Below are 19503 nucleotides of genomic sequence, written 5' to 3'. Positions count from 1 at the left end.
CCTCGATCCGTTCTATAAATGGTAGTATTTCGTGTTCCCCTGAGTAGTGGCATTCCCATTTTCTGACTTGGTTGATGATTACTGGATATTCGGCCATGGTTAAACTTCCTCCCTTAGTTAACGAAGGACGTCTATTTTCAATGACTCCCGGTGATGAGCTTCTGATATGTAGTTTCGCGAGTTCCTGTAGCCTGGCGGTATCTTTCTCAGCTGCCTCTGAGTCCATGAACGTTGAAAGTTTTTTCCGAAGTTCCTCCAGTGAACCACTTGGATCTAATCCGAATTCGTCTGCGTAACTCACCAGTTCCTCCTTTTTAGCGAAGTAAATCCAAGATTTGCCTCCTGATGTAAGTCGTTTTGCGCTTGTCGAAGCGACTGCTGTTTTACGGCCTGCTTGTCCTGTCACTTCCTTGATTCCTGATGGTACCACCGTTGGTTTGTCTTCCATACTCAACTGAAGATGTTGGTCAGTTCTGTTCCCACTGTCCCTGCTCGGGCGCCAATTGTAACGAACCTTTCTGGCCGGGGTTTTACTCGCCGGATTCAAGGTTCAGTCCTACAATAAATTTATTTGATAGGAACAGTGGAATACGGTGGATGGTGACGTTGGTACGGTGATATGGTTTGAAGAAATGTGAATTTCTTCTCTATACAATGGATTTGACGTAGAAATGTTAATTTCGACGCCCCTGACAAAAGGTTTGAAGAAATGTGAATCTCTTCTTTATACACTGGATTTGGCGTAGAAATGTTAATTTCAGCGCCCCTGACAAAAGGTTTGAAGAAATGTGAATTTCTTCTCTATACAATGGATTTTGGCGTAGAAATGTTAATTTCAGCGCCCCTGACAAAAGGTTTGAAGAAATGTGAATTTCTTCTCTATACAATGGATTTGGCGTAGAAATGTTAATTTCAGCGCCCCTGACAAAAGGTTTGAAGAAATGTGAATTTCTTCTCTATACAATGGATTTGACGTAGAAATGTTAATTTCGACGCCCCTGACAAAAGGTTTGAAGAAATGTGAATTTCTTCTTCATACAATGGATTTGGCGTAGAAATGTTAATTTCAGCGCCCCTGACAAAAGGTTTGAAGAAATGTGAATTTCTTCTTCATACAATGGATTTGGTATGGGTGCTAATACTCATGTGGTATTATCATCTTACCGCGTAATTTACTAACGAAAATTTGATTTCGTTATGAACAATTGAGTAATAGAAATTTATATTTCTATTACTATTAACGAAATGTTAATTTCGTTATTAATTATGATTTTTAATAGAAATGTGTATTTCTATTAAAAATAAAAAAAATAAAACAAAATAGAAATCGAGATGTAAATTTCGATTCTTGGTGTTTCAGCACATGTAATATAGAGCGACCTGTTCTTAGCTCGCTGTCTTGCTGAATGCCCGTCTACTGCGTTTGCTTCGCCTTTTATACTTGTGATGTGCGAAGCAAGCAGTATCTTTGTTCTTGTGATTTCAACGGTTCGTTGTTTACAAGTTTCTTTCTATTGTTGTTTGTTTTCTTGTTGTTTATTTTGTTTTTATTATATTTGTGTTGTTTGGTATTATTTGTGTAGTAAAATTTAGTTAGTGTAAATTTTATGTTACAATTTGTAGATACATTTTTTCCAGAGTTGTTAATAAAATTATAAGACTCTCTGCCTCTATACATACAAATTTGCTGAACCGTATTGCTCTGAGCACTCTGTATTGACTGTTAAAAATTAATATTGTTGGATTAAGTTTTACTTGAAGCCACACTAAATGAATTACGCAGATTAAAAATTCGTGTATATGTTCGAACTGTACTTGGTAGTGCCTAAGTAACAAAATTCTAAAAATTACAAAGAATTAATTTGTATTGTACTGTAACATGTATTGGTTTAGTTTCGTTTTTAGCTGCATTCAAAGCAGAGTAACATTTCAATTTTAAAAATTGCCTTAACTATACGAAACTTATACTTTCGTATGGCTTAGTTCCATATAGTCTAATGAGTCCAGACATCAAAAAATAAATTTGTGCTTGTTTTTTGAAAAAAGGGTAAGAAGTTCACTTCCGATGTTGACTGCAGAAATTCAGTATGATTTATAAAATATACTTATATCAAATGATATATAAAATATCATACTCATATCATATGATATATAAAATGTCACACTCATACAAAAAATATTCCTAATATAACACTTTTTATTATGAGATGAAAAAAACCAACAAAATGTCTTCTTCTAGTTTTTAATTTTTCTTCTTTGACACCCTACATTTCCGAGAATATTGAAATCAAATTTTCCCTGCAGTTTCATTAAATTTTTTAGATCGGGGTATCACTTTCTGATACTAGTGTAACTGAACATGAAACATCGTATGTATTTGAGTCTCATATAATTAAATTTAGTTACATATTTTTGGGTCATATTCATTGGCTCAGTTAAAATCTGCAGCTTATGATGAAGGTAGTCAAAAATCAATTGCATCACACATTTAAAATTATTATGCATTTTTCGAGATGACTGATTGATGTTTTGTGAAGCGAATGTGTTAAATACTTCGACCCGAACAAAGCTCAATGCATTCACCCGTCGACTGAATGCACTTTAAAAATCAAGCTGCAAATAACACAACATTAATTTGCATTTACCGAAAAGTAATTAATTTTTTAAAAAATTACATATTAAATTACCAATTTTATACTTTTTTATATGATTTTTTATTCAATGCTGCAGAAATATTTACACATTTTTAATTTAAATTTTACTGCAAATATTCGTAAGCAAAGGACACATATGCGGTATGCCATGTGAAATATTCACTGAATACATGAATGGCAAAATTGTCATAAATATAATTTTCAATTTTCGTAACGTGTTATTAAATTCTCCTGTCGTTCCGCATAACTTTTATATGTGCAATGTACGCATATTGCATCTGAATGAAAATTAAGGCACGTAAACCCTATATGAGCTCATAATGATATATCGATGTTGTTGCTGTTATTATTACTGTCGGTTTCGCTGTTTTGTGAATTCAGAAAAATATTTTGATATATTTAAATTTAAGCACACAAGCCTGCCATGGATTTTGAATGCGCCGTAAAGGAAATAAAAATAAACTTGATAAAAATTTACAAATTTTTTATTTATTAACAATGAGCCCATTCTTTACACAGGAAATGAAATCAGTTTAAAATTAATAAGCTTACGAACTTTGAAGTCAGATAAAGATTAAAGAATTTATACATTATATTTCATAAAGACCACAGCACTTTTTGATAAAGAAGTAAAAAGATCAGATAAAACTTTATTGCAATTGTCATGTATTAATCAAATCAAAGAGGATATTTCTCTTTACTAAACTCTGAATAAAACATATTAAAATGCATGCATAATATGGTGTTCATACCGACACATATCTTTCGTTCGAACACGCTCTTTGCAACTCAACAAAGTAAACTTGTTTGAAAGGGTAATGCAGTGCGAATCATGCAGGGTTGCACTTAGAGCTCTAAGAGTATTTATAGTTTTTTAGAAACTGGTAGTCACTGCACTAATCCTTGTGATATAATTTTAAAGGAAAATGGGCGATATTGTTTCCATTTTTGCATTTATGCGTTACTTACACAAAACAAATTTATTCGTTTCATATGTAAACCAAAGTAATACGTATATGTCGGTGTGAACACTACTTGTCGTTAAAAATCAGTAAACATACTTCATGTGTTGGTATAAGCATATGTGTAAACGCATTCTGAAACACGTTTCACATAGAACACTACAGAGTTGCGTCATATAAGTTCTTAACAAATAAGTATTTATTGAGCAATCAAGCTATTAAACATGTTTAGTGGCTTGTAAGCAATGTTGATGTAAAGAACAGGGTCGTTATTGAGATTAATTTTATGCAGTTTATGTATTCTATTGACTTTAAAAAGGTTTTATCAAATTTTTTCTTATATCTAAATGAATTTTCATCTAACTTGCTACATCAGAGTTTCTGTGAAATCTATTTTTGCTTTGATTATAAGACTAGGATAGATAAATACATAAATACAAGTTATCTCATATACTCTAGTCATGCTGCTAGCTGTACAGACTTCACCAAGTGCTTATTAAAAAACTTGAAAACTTTTATAGTTTTTATATTTTTACTGAAGAAATGCTTTTTTTTATCCACCCGAAGGAAAAATAAAAAGTTTCCACCATGCTTCTTCGTTTTTTCATTTTACTTTTTGATTGATTTTTCTCATTTGAGCCATTTTTGGAAAATTAATGATTTTTATCTAAGTAACTTAAATCCCCAGTTGATCTTTAAATCTTGTTAGCTTTTAATACCCAAAAATAATCAAAAAAAGTAAAAATAAATTGCATGTAGTGTTGAAATAAAAAAGTTAATAATAGAAAAATAAAAGGAAAACATTTAATGCTTTTTCGTAAAGTACTTTTTTTATTGCCTAAATTTCATTGCTATAATTTAGTTTGCATCTTTTGGTGGAGAAAAAAATTAGGAGCTTAAGAGATAGCGATTGTTGATTGAGTTTATAGCATTTTCGATGAAATGTTATTATGCGAAATGAAACCGAAAAAGTAAAAACCAATCAAATGAAGTACATAGGCGCATACTTATAATATTCACCCTACTCCATAGATATACGATACTATAGCTTTGGTTCACTAATATATATATATATACTTTTTTAGACTAAAAAAATAGTATTTGAAATAGTTATGTTACAACATATAATTTTTCTTTTTATAAGGAAAAAGTAATCAGGAAATACCGAAAAAAATCAAAAATGTATCTTCTAAACATTAATAATACCCGTTCTGCTTATGCTTGAAAAAGTCGTATGTGATGGACTCCCTCAAAAAGCTTTGACGTATATTTGTTCTTTGCGTGGAGTTCTTAGTTTATACTTTTAGTAAATCTATAGAATCAAACATATAGCCAATTATAATCAATAATTAGCTGAGCTTTTATAATATTATATCAATGTAAAGCAAATACAGTTTACCGTGATTACAGCTCATTCCATGCCTTTCGCATCAATCAGGGCTAGCAATCAAATATATTAGTTTTTCTCGATAACTTTTAATGCTTTAACATTAGTTATTGCAGGTTGGATTAGGTTATTGTAGCAGTCGGTTTAGGTAACCAATTAACTTCGAGCCTACGGTTTAACTGTTTTTAATTCTAAAATATCTGAAAGCATAATCACATTAGAAACTTACTCTGCTTCTAGCCATGATTGAGCAGCTACAGAAATCTTTATAAGAAAACTAGACTGTTTCTTATACTATTTTCTCCCTACAACTTCTATAGTACCCACAAGAACGTACTCCTATTCTGTCTTAATGTAAGGTAATGTACATTTAGATCTGATATATTATTAGAATGAAAAAATAGATCCATTGATAAATTAAATATAATAAATTGACTTACAAATTTCAACAGATTGAATATTGCAGTAAATTATATATTAAATATAGTTATTTATATTTCTCTGATGAACATTTACCTTCATTAATATTCTACCTGATACTAGTAAAAATAGATATTCGCTTACAAAAAAGTACTCTTTTAAGATTAGGATATTTCTTGATTATTTCTATAAGATAGAAAAGAATGCTTTAAAATGTGTAATGTCCACATCAACACACAGTAGTCAAGTTATATCTTTGAAAACAATCAATACACAATATTATTGATCGAGTTAGTAATATTCTTAAGATAAAGATATCAAGTGAAATCGCTATTATTTTTGATTTTTCCAAAACAGCCATATGTTTTCTTTTTCCATTTTTAAATCCACATATAACATATTTTATATTATATTTTATATTACTTTTAATATCAATTTTCGTCTGCAGGTTGGCTAGAACCACTATTAGATCGAATTGCTAGGAACTCAACAACGGTTGTATGCCCCGTTATTGATGTTATAGACGACACTACATTAGAATATCACTACCGCGACTCAGGTGGTGTGAACGTCGGCGGTTTTGATTGGAATTTACAATTTAACTGGCATTCAGTACCAGAACGAGAACGAAAAAGACATAAGGTAAGTGCATAGTGGTGAAAAATAAAAGGAATTTAAATACATTTTTTGTGTGTATCAAAAATAAACTCATTTTCTTAAGTATCAAATAAAAGAATTTCAAAGTGAACTTAAAGTTAATCCAAATCCACATGCCACATGCCAATAAAAATTCTTTACACGTATTCAAATCCTGTATCACATTAACTAAATATTTTCTTTTATGAAAAAGTTTTTATCTTATGTACTCTCACATGTATACATCCACAAAAAAACACATGGAAAAAAAACAATCCAAACGTTTTCCGGCTTTTTGTTGAAGGACTTCCGTTGAATTTCTTTTGAAAACATTGCAGATAAAATAGCTAAGACAGGAAAACTAATATTGTTACAGCTTCGCAGGATAGTTGGAAAAACAAAAAAATAGTTGAGCGTTATTTGCGTACGCATGAGACTGAAATTTTAGGTTTGCGGATAAAAGGACTTTGAGCACATAAGTACGCCCGCCCATCATGTCATTTCGAATTTACTCTCTACGTTCGAAGTGTGGGTGGGTGGGTGTATGGCTGAATGCGTGCCATGGCACTTTATTCGGTGTAACGTTAAGACTCGTGCTTTGTATGAAACAAACTCGATTGTATTGTAAGCGCCGAAACGTGAATATTTTGCACAAATTCTAGTTGGGTATTAGAAAAATCTGCTGAAAATAGCGAAACATTGAATTTCATGAAACTATGACAAAGTCGCTTTGTTGTCACAATTTCCCTGCAATTTGACTCTGGAAAGAATGCAGTCCAAAGAGTTAGAAAAGTAAAGTAACTTACAGGATATCACTCTATATATAGTAATTGTATGATAAAACAAAGTATCGGAAAATTGAATATTAATATTATAGTATTAACACCATGAAGTTCCACTGAAAAGTAACTACTAACCTAAATTAAAAAGGTACACTCAAGAACCAATGGGATTTTGGGATTAAAAAATGAGCTATATAGATTAATACTAAATTTATTTCAAAGAATGAATACATTCTAAGTTTTTATTAAATTAATAAAAATATAAATTATAGTCAAACTTCTATAACTCAAACTTCTATAACTCGAACTAAAAATAGTGCAACATCGTCTTAGAGTGCATACATTACATACATTTCTGCTTCCTTAACTCGAACTTCTGTAACTCGAATTTCTTTAGAATTCGAATAAAAATATTGTCACGTGCCAATAGGAATATGGGAAAGTGCATTCTATAAGTTGTATTTTTATTACAAGTATAAATCCATCTTGGTGTGAGGGGAAGTCCCTTTTTCCAAATCAAATGTTTAAATTCTTTCTTTCTTATGTTGCTTAACGGTAGTCAAACGATAGCGCACTGCTTTCAAAAAGCTGGGTTTGGCCAATTTTCTACATGAGACGAACAGGACGACAATCCTTTAATTTTCTTGTAATAACATTGATAAAGACCGTGAAATGATGTGAAAACAAAGTAAATAAAATAACTTCCAATGCTACTCTAAACCATGGTATTATATAGAGCTTGACAATGAAGTTTGTACATCAAGCTTTCTTGCAGCTGACGATATTATTGAGCATTATAGCTCTATCTCATTATAAAGGATACGATTCTAAGCGCAACGAAAAGTGATGATGAGGGTTCGGTGGATGAAATTGTTCATTAGCCTTCAAAAATGAAGTAGAAGACTCATTCAATATTCTGAAAATTTATTTACAAACGAATGATACTACAACTGATGATCACTATTAGAGTTTAAATAAATTCGAATCTCTTTTTACTAAAAATAAAAAAAAAAATTGAAATCTTCATTATAAATTCTACTCTGTACTTGCAAATAAATAAACATATTAAAATGTAATTCTACTTACTTTTAAAAATAAAAATGCTCTAACTCGAAGTCTCCATAATTCGAACCTTTACTTTGCGAAATGGTATTTCAAGTTATGGAAGTTTGACTGTATTAGATATTCTGTAATTTTAAATATTATGATGTGCAAGTATTTTTACCGTGATTCTTATATGTAATATACCTATTACATATTTCTAATGGTTCATTTGATTTTTATGCTCGTAGTTATTGTTGCTGTTGTTGTTTTACTATTTCCACTCACTATAAGCTTCTGCATTTTGCTCATGACAAAATATTTGATTTCATGCATTAATCCCGAAATACCTTCACACAGTCGTACGCAAATGTAAGGTGGCAGCACTACACATTAAACAAACACTGAACTAGTTTACATGTATGTAGCATTTGCAATGTTAGCAACAGAAGTGTTCGTGTCCACAGAGATGGTGTCTGTATGTGTATGTGTGTTGTACTACGTTGTGTTGCTTGTGTGCGCTGTGTTGCGTGTATTGCATGCGTCAGGATTTCTATGAGCTTTTGTGCTTATGTTGAAATTTTATTGGAAAACTTTTGTGGTTTTATGAGTTCAGGACCAAATGCCTAATCGTGTGTGTGTACTTTGTGCGTTATGCGTTATACGTTATGCGTTGTATAACATAATATGCGTGCAAATGCGTTTTATTCTAAGTCTACCTTAGAAAATACACACTAGGATTTGTGTATTTTCCATTGAGTTTTGCATTATGCTTAATTTCAGGGTAATTGGTTTAATACTCAGCCACAATATTCAAGTACAGTAAACCCCCTTATAACGCGTTAGATTCGTTCCGCGTATACACACGAAGCTAATTATCAACTTTACTAATCCCTGCATTATATGGGGGAATACCCGTGTTATACGGGGGATCGAAATCTCGTAACATGAAAATGCGCAACATGAAAAGGGTGCCGCGTTACAGGGGGGATAACTGTATTTGGTACCATATGAGTTTCATTCGTTTCTGTTTTGGCTGTCATAAGTTCTTTGGCTTTTTATATTATACAATATTTTATATTATTTTAACCTTTTTGTAACACAAAAGTAAGCACTTCAGTAACGGACACAGTAAACGGAAACATAAAATAACTTAAAAAACTCGCAATGCGATAAACTTTCATTTAAGCGCGAATCATAAAAAACAAAACTATTATTATTTATATATAGTTTTTCCCTGAGGAATGCCAACAACAAATAGCAATTTTTTTTAGTAACAAAAAAATGTATTGTATTAAGCATGAAACATTTTCACAGCTGTTTTATTATTGTTGGGGAAAAACCATTTACAAATTTTATAGGCGCAAGCGTCGTTGCCGGATTTTGTTTAATATTGTTGCCATAAAGGTTAACATCTACTATTGTTGCTAAATTCTGTTAATAGCTTCGCTGTAAATCTACCAATATCTTGACAGAAGAGCAGCAGCTGCAATTGATTTTCCGTAATATATTTAATGCAATTTAATATTTGGGTAATAGTTTTCCATTTCTTCCTCGATATTGAAACATTAAAGTTTTGTTACTAAAGTTAATAAAATTCCTAGAAAAACTCAACTAAAAGTGATTGTATAAGTTTTGTTGCGGATGCAAAATCATAAAAATATTTAATGTTTTTTATATACAATTTAAATACAATAACTTTGATTTTATATTCACTTTATTTTCAATATAAAAGTTTTTCAATATAGGTTAGGATAAGTAGAACTTCACAATTCAATAACTTGAAGCTGCTCCTCCGCTTGTGCTGTGGCAAAGATTTTCATAAACTTGTTGAAAACTTAATGTAAAAATATGCAAACTCAAATCCAAATCCAAAAATTGTTTGAATTTGTTTGTTTTTTTTATAAAATCTTTTATTTTGAACATATTCTCGGGTCACCAAAAAAGGAACAAATAATTGTAATAATTATTCTTTGCCGTAATTTAAAGTTCAAACGCATAAGTTTTACAACTTTGGTCACTTTTAACCTCAATGGTAATAGATAATATGATTCTTTTTTTGCATAAGAAGAAAATTAAATGATACATTTAGGCAGAATGTGTCCTAAGTTTGTAATAGTTAGAGGTTTGTGCAGAAGTATAATTTGATGAACTTAAGAAGAGGAAAAGTACATCAAGGATGTTACATCGTCTAGCCGAAGCAACTGTAGAACATTAATTGCTGTATTGACAGGTCACTGTCTGGTCGCATCACATGCGCACAAACTAAACCCTATGCTTCTATGCGATGCTTCTAAGAAATGCAACGTGCCGGATGCAAAGGAAACATTGGAGCATCAGCTGTGTAACTGCCCGGCTCTCTCGTTCTCTCTCGAGAACTCGACGATAATACTTAGGGGCTGTCAGTTTTAAGGACTGGAGCACATACTTGAGGTTTCTGTTGAAATTCTAATAAAATTCTAATTACACGCAATCCTAAATGATGCACACAATCGCAGAAAAATAAGACTATGGTATTGCATGGTATGATTTGGTATCGCAATGGACCTTAATGGTCTACGTGTGGCCTGTTTGGACTTCCAGCATAACCTAATAACTTATGAAGCTCTAAAAGTAGAGTACAATTCGCTAAAAAAACCACTACCTTCAGAAAAATAATACAAACAGTGCACTAACATTTGAGTGTGTCCGCGAACAGAAACTCTAAACATTTTTTGAATTGTTTCGGACTTTTTTAATATACTGTTCGTTTAGTGTTTACTGCTATCAGAAATGACAAACAGTACACTAAGTTCGGTACTTTAGTGTTCTTCTTTGTTCACTACTACAAAATGTGAATTAATATATGCAGTCGTGTTTTTCATTCTAAGAGTAATAGGAAAAGCAAGAGGAGCAGTAGGAAAAATTGAATTTAAATTATAAAATTAAATTAAATTAAATTAAATTAAATTAAATTTAATTTAATTTAAATTTTACTTTCTAACAGTGAACCTAATTTAATCGATTAGTGTTTCAAGATGTTGATTTTAATTACAGCCTGTGGTTGATACTTTCACATGAATTTTCTTTTGAGATGAAATATTCTTCATATATTTTGGTTTAACTATGAATATTTTTTCATATTTTAAATTTAAAGTTTCTAGGCAATTTCATGCTTGAATATTTGCGGTGCAGCATTGCATGTGTGTTCTTTCTAAAATGAAATACAACCATAAAATTTGTACATAAATGCGGTGGCATGGACTACACAATCTGACAGCTTTATGCTGAGTTCTGCCATTTGTAGTCCTACATAATTCAAAGTTCTGCAAGAAGTTTTAAAAAAAACTCATTCGAAATTGAATGAAAAAATATCTAAAACTGAAATTGCCATGTCGAGATAGAACTGAAAATTCATACCATAAACGTGCTATGAATGGGAGCTTATATATATTTATATTTTATACTTATTTATTTATACATATTTTTATAAATATAATTTACTTTATATATAAAAAAAATCTGTGCAGAAATACATATGTGTTTCTTTATTTGTGGCAAAGATATTCTTAAACTTGGAGCTTAGATGAAATAATGTAATACATTTTCAACACCAACAATTGTAATATCTTAAGTATATAAAAAATAAAATTGCTTGCATATTTCACAAGAATTTTCATGTTCTGTGAATGTAGAAAATGTGAATGTGGAAATGTAAAAATGAAAATACTAATAAAAATGAAAATGCTAATAAAATTTGATAGTCCAACTGGAAAATTGAGAATGCGGGGGATGTGCGTAATGTACTGTTGCGTTAAAGGCAATAATAAAAGAGTATCTGTTGAAAAAGTAAATAATATACTTAAGATACTTATATCAAATTTTTCCAGTGAAAGAGTTTTAATGGAACGACACACGTGTACAATTCTAAATTTTATGGTCCAACTTTCCTGTGTTAAGAATTTTTTAATTTGATCAAATTTTTCTGTCTTTGTTAGAATATCTATTCTGAGCACAGCACTAGTGAATATGAGTTCCTTTAAACTATCGCATAACATTTGGTTTCAATTATAATTACTTCTTCAAAATTTCCTGATTGCTTCAAAAGTTACTTGATATTGGATATTCAATTTAATAAAATAGGAGTGTGCTAAATTAAACTAATATATTACAGGTCTTATAAGTCTGACAGGTCACACAATAAGTCTGACTAAAATTAAACAAGCGTAGTTATTGTTTGTCTGGAAGTAGGTATATAGTATAATAAAAAGGATCATATTTTTATCATCAGGACAGCTCTCGAGAGCTTTATGTGTCTAATCATCTTAAAGTGCATATTGCATTTTATTACATTTTTGTAATAGTTGTAAACTATTCAAGTCTTATATAAAATAGTTCTATTAACAATTATGGGATTACCGTAATAATATGTGATTATTTTTAAAAACCTGATAATTTGTAAACAGTTCTTAAAAATCACTTTTCTATTGTTATTATTGTGAGGGGATGTGGCACTGCGACGGTCGGGTCTATTATTCCCCTTTTCTGGGTTTAAAGTAAGTCTCTAAGCTCTGTTGCGTCAATAAAAATTAGTATAGAATCTACTTTACAGAGTTTTATTGCCTCTTCCGTTAGAATATATAATATAAGCCTATTCCATAAGCCTATTCCGTATGTGCATTAGCGCATGGCATTCTAAGAGCACATGTGTGGCCGATTCTTCATTCTCTTCACAGAATCTACAGTTTGCTTTCATATGTATACTCAGTTTCGTAAGGTGGTATTTTAGTTTACAGTGTCCTGTTAGGATTTCTGTGATGATTCTAAGTTTTTCTTTTGATAGGTTCAAACAATCCTGGTATCTTTTGTTGTTATAGGTACCAATAAGTGAATTAGATCGTGTTAATTCTGGTATATTACCTCAGTAATCCTTTTTATTCTGGTTCTGGTTTTAAATCCAATAATTGTTGTTCTGTATTAGAATTTCCTAAATAACTACAGTTCATACAAGTATAAATCATGTTAAAATTTTTCCCAAAAAGACATTGTTTTGGGTGTCGTGAAACAATATTTACTTAGTAGCCCTCGTGAAATACTATATGGTTGATATTATATTTTCGTACAGAGCTTATTGAAATGCCAATTGCATATTATGGAATTAGCAAATGTACAAGTAAATAATTGCTTACGTCCTTAGTGAAATTCTGTATATCCTTAGCTGTTCTCTATAGTTTCATAACTGTGTGGATTGGGAGAGGTTGGCTTGTTTATAAGGATATGTTTGTTACTCAAAACATTTACAAATTGATTACTTTTAAAATTTAAATAAAAGATAATGAAGTGAAACAAGTGCAAACATATTAATATTACATAAAGTTAATATTTAGTTTGTTTTTATTGTACAGTAAAAGTGAATAAAACAATTTTCAATCAATTTAAAATATTTTCACTCATTTTAAAACAATTTGAAAGAGACATAAAAGGACTTCAACAGCTTCAACATTTCATTACTTCATTATTATTTTAATATTTATTTTCAATATGATCTTTTTGCTGTGACCAATTTTATATTTGGCAAAGTTGTACGTTGCAGATAATCTCCATCCGAGACTCTTGAAACTCAGCCTAAGTTATTACAGCAATTTGGGAAATTGTTAGCAAATATTCTCGTCATGTTGCCAAGTGTTAATATTCTGCTTTGTTTCTAACAATAAAAATACAATGGCTGTTTCATTACTTATAGAAATATATCTTCCATTATATTCCTTTTATTGTGTGTACTTGTGAGGCTTGCATAATATTTATAAGTAGAATACATGATGTCAGATTTAATTTTCCAGCAGACGCATTTCCACTTAGGATAGCAGCAGAGAATCCATGCCGGCAAAACAACGTCAACATCATCATTATCATAATAAATTTTCCTTTGCATAAAGAATCCAGAGCGAAGACAATGTTTCCTTCCGGTTTTTATTACGTTCTTATGCATAGTATGAGTCCAAAATGGAAGTTGCAAATATAAAAGCAACTAAAACAAAATTGTTATTGTGTCTAAAACATGAAACGCTATATATTATATCTAAGCAAGCTGTAATCGGTGCTATGTAAGGATTAATTTTAAAACCATATATAAAACCATGTCATATACATACTTATATAAGAGGAAAAGGTTGAAGTTATAGAAAGAAAATCTTAATAATAAGAAAAAATGGAAAAATAATAGATAATAAAAACAATTAATCCAGATTAGTAGTTAATCATCATTAGCTCTTATCGTATGAATAGCTCATAAGACGAAATCTTATTTTAGCTCAAAACAGTGTAGTAAAAATGGGTACTTTCAAAATCCCAAAAAGGAAAAGGATATAACTAAAAACAAAAACAAGAAAAATGAGTAGTTTCATCTACATCGTATATTCCTTTATTTCGTCTATTATCAATTGTATTTATCTTAAATTTATTGCCATTCAGCATTACGGTTAGTTGAAAAAAATAAAAAATAATGTACATAAGTAAAACAAGAATGATGTAGATATAAATTATAATACATCCTCTCAGAAGATTAATCTGTCAAAATCTACAAATCATTTCTTTATTGTTCGATCATGCAAAAACACTTGATTTTAGTTTATGTTGTGCCATTGTTAACGTAGCCCAAGCTATACTGGAAAGCAAATACATATGTGGATAAAAAAACTTACACTGGAGAATAGGTTGATGACAGTGAAAAGGTGTAATGTAGGTTATACCTACTACACGTGAGAATGTTGAACGCAATCTATCTTTAGATAAAGAAACTTTGCCCCCCTCAACGAGGTGCAACTATAAATTGATATGGACCGAAAGAACGACGACGTCACTCGATGTAGAGCTTTAAAGGCACAACATTTGTCTAAATCCCTATTTAAATTTGATTGTAATAGTTCTTGCTGTACTTGGGAGAAGTTTTTCATTCCCAGAGATTTCATGAGAAGGACTTATGAGGGTCTTGTTGGGAAGCTACTGAAAGATACCGACAATATTCGACTCTACTGATGCCATCTTTTTTGCGGTACATGGTTTAAAGTCATATTACGAGGAGATAGATTTCTATTAACTGTGACGCGATTTGAATCTCTTTCTGTATGGAACGAAAGCAGAAAATGTTCAGACAATTGTACTCTTAAAGAGTCTGTATAAAAATGCTAGTATGTTATATGAGATGGCAGTCGATTGAAGTGGTTAAATTTGAACATTTGACATGATTGGATGTTGTTCCAGTGCTACTCCTACAGCTGTCTACTGCTCTGCCTAGAGCAACTACTGCAGTTGTTTTATGTGAGTTTTTTTTACGTTAAAAATGAATTGCTCTTTGGATTTTACACAAATAATTTTCTTAAGTATTGAAATCGATTTTATTCTATACAATTCAGTCTATGACAGACACCCGTTGAATTTTGAATGTTTGAGTACTTCGTTACTCCATGCTCATTAGGCTAAGGAGCACACAACACGTGATATATTTAATTTCTGCATGCAATTCCTTGTGCTCCTAGTAGTTAGTGCACGGTGGAAGCACTTAGGTTAGCTATGAAATGAAACAATAAAAATGTTGAAGTTTTGAGCATATTATATTGCAGTGAAAAGTAGACTTTACTATTATAATTTTTTAAATTTCTCAAAGCGTAAAATGAACTTTTAATGAATGTATATCCTGCACTTAAGTGTTTTAAAATCGTTATGGTTTTCCTTGCCATAAAACCGAATTTGGATTTTTTTCTTATAATTGTTTTGGCGACTTTAAATCCAGTCCAAGGATACTCCACTAAATACGTAAGAACTAAAACTTTGAAAGGAAACGGTTTCAAACAGGTCATACAGCTTAGAGGAAGTTGTGGCTTGTTAGTGTTATTTTTCTGTAGTAAAATTATTTCTAATTTTTGATATTCCTGTGGTTTTAAAATTCTAAATGTAGTAAAAATTCACTCTATTCGGAAGCTTTATCACTTAAATACTTCTGTTACTGTTTACTACCATTAGTTTTGAAACAAAAATATCTTCAAATACATGCAGTATTTTTACTTTAATAAAATTGGAAAACATCATTTTTGAATTTTTTAGGTTTTTATTCACAGTCGACCTTTTGTTTACTGTAATTTATTAATATATTTGCCAAAGGTACAGCGATTTTATTCTTCTTTTTACTTTTAAATGAACTTATTAATTGACTAAACGGTATTTGATTGCACGGAGTATTGGGTATTTGTCGCCAGTGCAGGAGCCACGGAAATCATCATAAGCCAAGTCGAACAAAGCGACACCGCCTAAGTTTTGTGTACGCACATATGATGCCTTATCAGCTGCGGTATCGGGATCTTCATACGCTACCCATATACCGTTTTCACCTTTCTTATCAGCAGCGCGATAAGCATATACACCATGACGCCTTGTGGAATCGAGTACTCGTGAAAGTGGTGCATTAGCTCCCTTACCATAAGCATTGTTAGGATTTGGCAATAAGGCACATACTTCAGGCCAGCTGTAGAAGCCTTGTGTTACTGTGTTAGGTCCAGTTGGTGCGGCGTTTTCTACTTTATTAATGGGTGGTACGCCAGTATCGCCAGAATCATCAGTCATCTTCCAAGCACGCCCGTAAGTGGCAATGCCTACATTAATTTTATTAGCAGGGAAACTATTTCGAATCCAATATTGTACTTGGTAGTTGAGATTAAATTCTGGATTACGATCAGGCAATTCATAAAGTGGTGCTGGTAAATCAGCTAATTCGGGATTGCGTTCTGGTGTATAGAAATCAAAAGTTCCGAGGTTAACGAAGTCAATGTAGCTAGACAAGCTAGGTACATCATAAAACACTGTTAATAAAACATTATTAATTAACGTAAAAAACTACTAATATGAAGCACTTACATGAAGAATTAACATTCGGCAATACTGTAGCTGACAACAAGAAATTATCTGTACGGAATTCGTTCTTTAAGTCACGTAGCAACGCAGTGTATTGTTCCTTGTGTGCATCAGCATTTTCATCAACAATAAAATCACCGGTGAAGACTTTCTTGAAACCTTTCCAGAAACTGCCTATACCACTGTGTACTTTCTTTGGCTTATTTTTGGGGAATTGCCATGCCATGTCCAAACCATCGAAACCATATGTTTTAACCAAAGCATAGGCAGTATTAATAAAACGTGCACGTCCTGTTGGATTCTCCAAAAGATCCAAATATTTGTTTGTCAAATCTTTAGCATCTTCCCCAGTTTCAATATCTTTGTCGCCGCCAATACTGAGTAATATTTTAAGATTGGGATATTTGCGCTTTAGACGTGTTACTGTACGATAAAGACCTTTACCCAAATCTAAATCAAGATTTTGATTCAAGCTGATGGCCTTATAGGTTTCACGCTCAATTCCTGCATAGCCATAGACTAGATAGGTACAGAATTGTAGTGATGGTTCCAAATCATCAATAATAAGCTTCCCAAGACCTGTATAAAGATAATATTGAAAACGTATTAATTTAGCTTGAATTCTAATTGTTATTATAAATTAAAATTTGTGATTGTATATAACATTTGATTGGACTAGTAGAGCTAGTTTATGTATAGATGAAAGTAAAAGAGGTTTTTTCAAAACATCATTTAATGAAGAAATGAAATTAATTAAGTTCGGTAGACACTAAGGTACTCTCTTGCAGCGTAAAGTATAACTACTTTATTTTGTTAATATGTTATTTAAAATTGTTAATTAACCCTTCAGTTAATTGAATATTTATGTGTAAAATAATGCATATATATATCTATATGTATTACAACAACAATAAAATAACATTTACTTACATTCATACTTACAATAGCAATAAAACCAAGATTAAAAACAAATCATATTTAAAATATATGAGAGTATGGTATGCTTAACGATATATAACAAAACTTATATGATTCATATGTGTATATAAATCTATATATGAAATGGCAGTGGAGAATAGCAAAACTTATCTCGTGTTTCTGAATTAAATTCTTATCTATAATTAGTAGCCAAAGCAACTCATAAGTACAGCCATAGAGTTTCTTTATAATTTATAGAGTAATTTCGTCTTGATAATTACTAGAATCAGATTACAATCAGATCTATATTTTTAGCGAAATCCAAAAAAAAATCTTAAACATAATTTACTAAAACTGAATTTATGTTTCTTTGAATAAAATTTAAAAAATAAAGTGCTAAGTGACTGCACTAAAAACACGTACGTAGACGAGGAAACTTTCTGTAAACAACTTCTCCATCAACATTTTCAATATTATAATAAAATAATTAGTGACTTATCTTCCTTAGTGAATTTTTTAATTAAATTAATAATTAAAATTATTCTTTAAAAATATTTAGTAATTTAAAAAAAAAAAATACAGTTTAGATTTCACCTAGAAAAAAGCACTGAGTTCAGGCGAAATTGATAAGACTTTCAGTCTGCTTCCATTGTTTGTTCCACAAAAACTTGATAATAAGTCTTTACAGTTAAAATCTGAGCAGCTTCTCATAATTGACCCAGTTCATATAATAGGTGGACTTTAACAAATATTTGTTGTTTTATTATCATAAATTCGTTTCTTAAAAATAACATTAACACTTTTCATTTCACACTTCGCAATCCAATTTTTAATATTAAAATTGTTTACTTTGTGATTTAATAAGCAATTTGTATGTCGCCATTAGCACATCATTATCTCCAACCGTTGTATATTTTCTTTTTTTTTTTTTTTTGTTGAATCCAAATGCTTCATTGGAAGATTACGTAATGCATACTTAATTCCAGTAAATCTGACGAGATTATTTTTATGTAGCTTGTATTTGTTAAATAATAAATTTTATATAATACACGTATATAAAAATTAACTTAAATGATTTAAATGATTTAAATTAATGACTGTATCTTTCTGGAACTCACCTTCTTTCACAAAATTGGAGGAGTCATAATAACAGACTAGATGTTTCTGTGGCACTTGTTGTTGTGGTGGTCCAACCTTTCCAGCTAATGCAACCGCCAATAAGAGTGAAAATACTATTAGGATTTTCATTTTACTCTATATAAAAGTTATAACCTCTTCCCCTCTTCGCAGTATTTATTCACCGTTTTTGCTTTTTCGAAACGAGTTACGATCTTCGCGGCTCCACGTCAAAATTGAAACTGAAATGATCTGTGCGTTGCGCTTGAGCTGGTAATCGAAGGCCGCAAAAACTGAAATCTATACTTCAGAGCTTAGACAACAACAAAAACAAAAAAATTATAAAACCAATAAAAAAAATATTTTAATTTAATTTATTTAAAAATTTTGTGTTCTTTGTTTTTATATTTACGTTATACTATATGTTATCATATTATTTTGGTACTTTTTCCTTGTTTCTTAGCACTACTTTTCTTGAAAGCCTACTTACTATTCGAGAATGAGAAATTTTGTATAATATTTTCTAATTGTTCTTATTCTCTACAGCTTTAGCGGTTTTTTAATCACCTTTCGTTTTTGTTCCTTCTTATATATACTTTTCTCTCTAGTACTGCAACTTCTATAATGATATTTGTTATTGCTGTGAAGTTGTAGGTGCATATATGCATAATTATGAATACAAGTTAAAGTCAAGTTAGCCATAT

General features: G+C 30.9%; 2 protein-coding genes across 3 annotated transcripts in view; both read right to left on the bottom strand.

Moving 5' to 3' along the window:
- Window positions 1–19503, bottom strand: part of LOC119682083 (putative polypeptide N-acetylgalactosaminyltransferase 9) — a 78988-nt gene that overhangs the window by 29000 nt on the left and 30485 nt on the right. The gene's annotated exons all lie outside the window — the stretch shown is intronic.
- On the bottom strand, window positions 15946–19057 carry LOC119682084 (imaginal disk growth factor 6). Its single transcript, XM_038095433.1, has 3 exons — window positions 18802–19057; window positions 16769–17344; window positions 15946–16713 (listed from the first exon to the last, which is right to left on the bottom strand). Exons 1-3 carry the CDS (start codon window positions 18929–18931, stop codon window positions 16061–16063), a joined length of 1359 nt encoding a protein of 452 aa, XP_037951361.1. The 5' UTR covers window positions 18932–19057; the 3' UTR covers window positions 15946–16060.

This window comes from Teleopsis dalmanni, chromosome 2 (assembly GCF_002237135.1).
Source record: "Teleopsis dalmanni isolate 2A chromosome 2, ASM223713v2, whole genome shotgun sequence".
NCBI classification, from domain to species: domain Eukaryota; kingdom Metazoa; phylum Arthropoda; class Insecta; order Diptera; family Diopsidae; genus Teleopsis; species Teleopsis dalmanni.
Note: the sequence above shows the minus strand (reverse complement) of the source record. Positions and strands in the feature narration are given on the sequence as shown.

Coding starts and splice junctions, on each gene's coding strand:
- LOC119682084 (XM_038095433.1), bottom strand. CDS start 18,931: ATGAAAATCCTAATAGTATTTTCACTCTTATTGGCGGTTGCATTAGCT. Junction 17,345..18,801: donor CTCCAATTTTGTGAAAGAAG/GTGAGTTCCAGA, acceptor ATCTTTATACAG/GTCTTGGGAAGCTTATTATT. Junction 16,714..16,768: donor GCCGAATGTTAATTCTTCAT/GTAAGTGCTTCA, acceptor TTTTATTAACAG/TGTTTTATGATGTACCTAGC.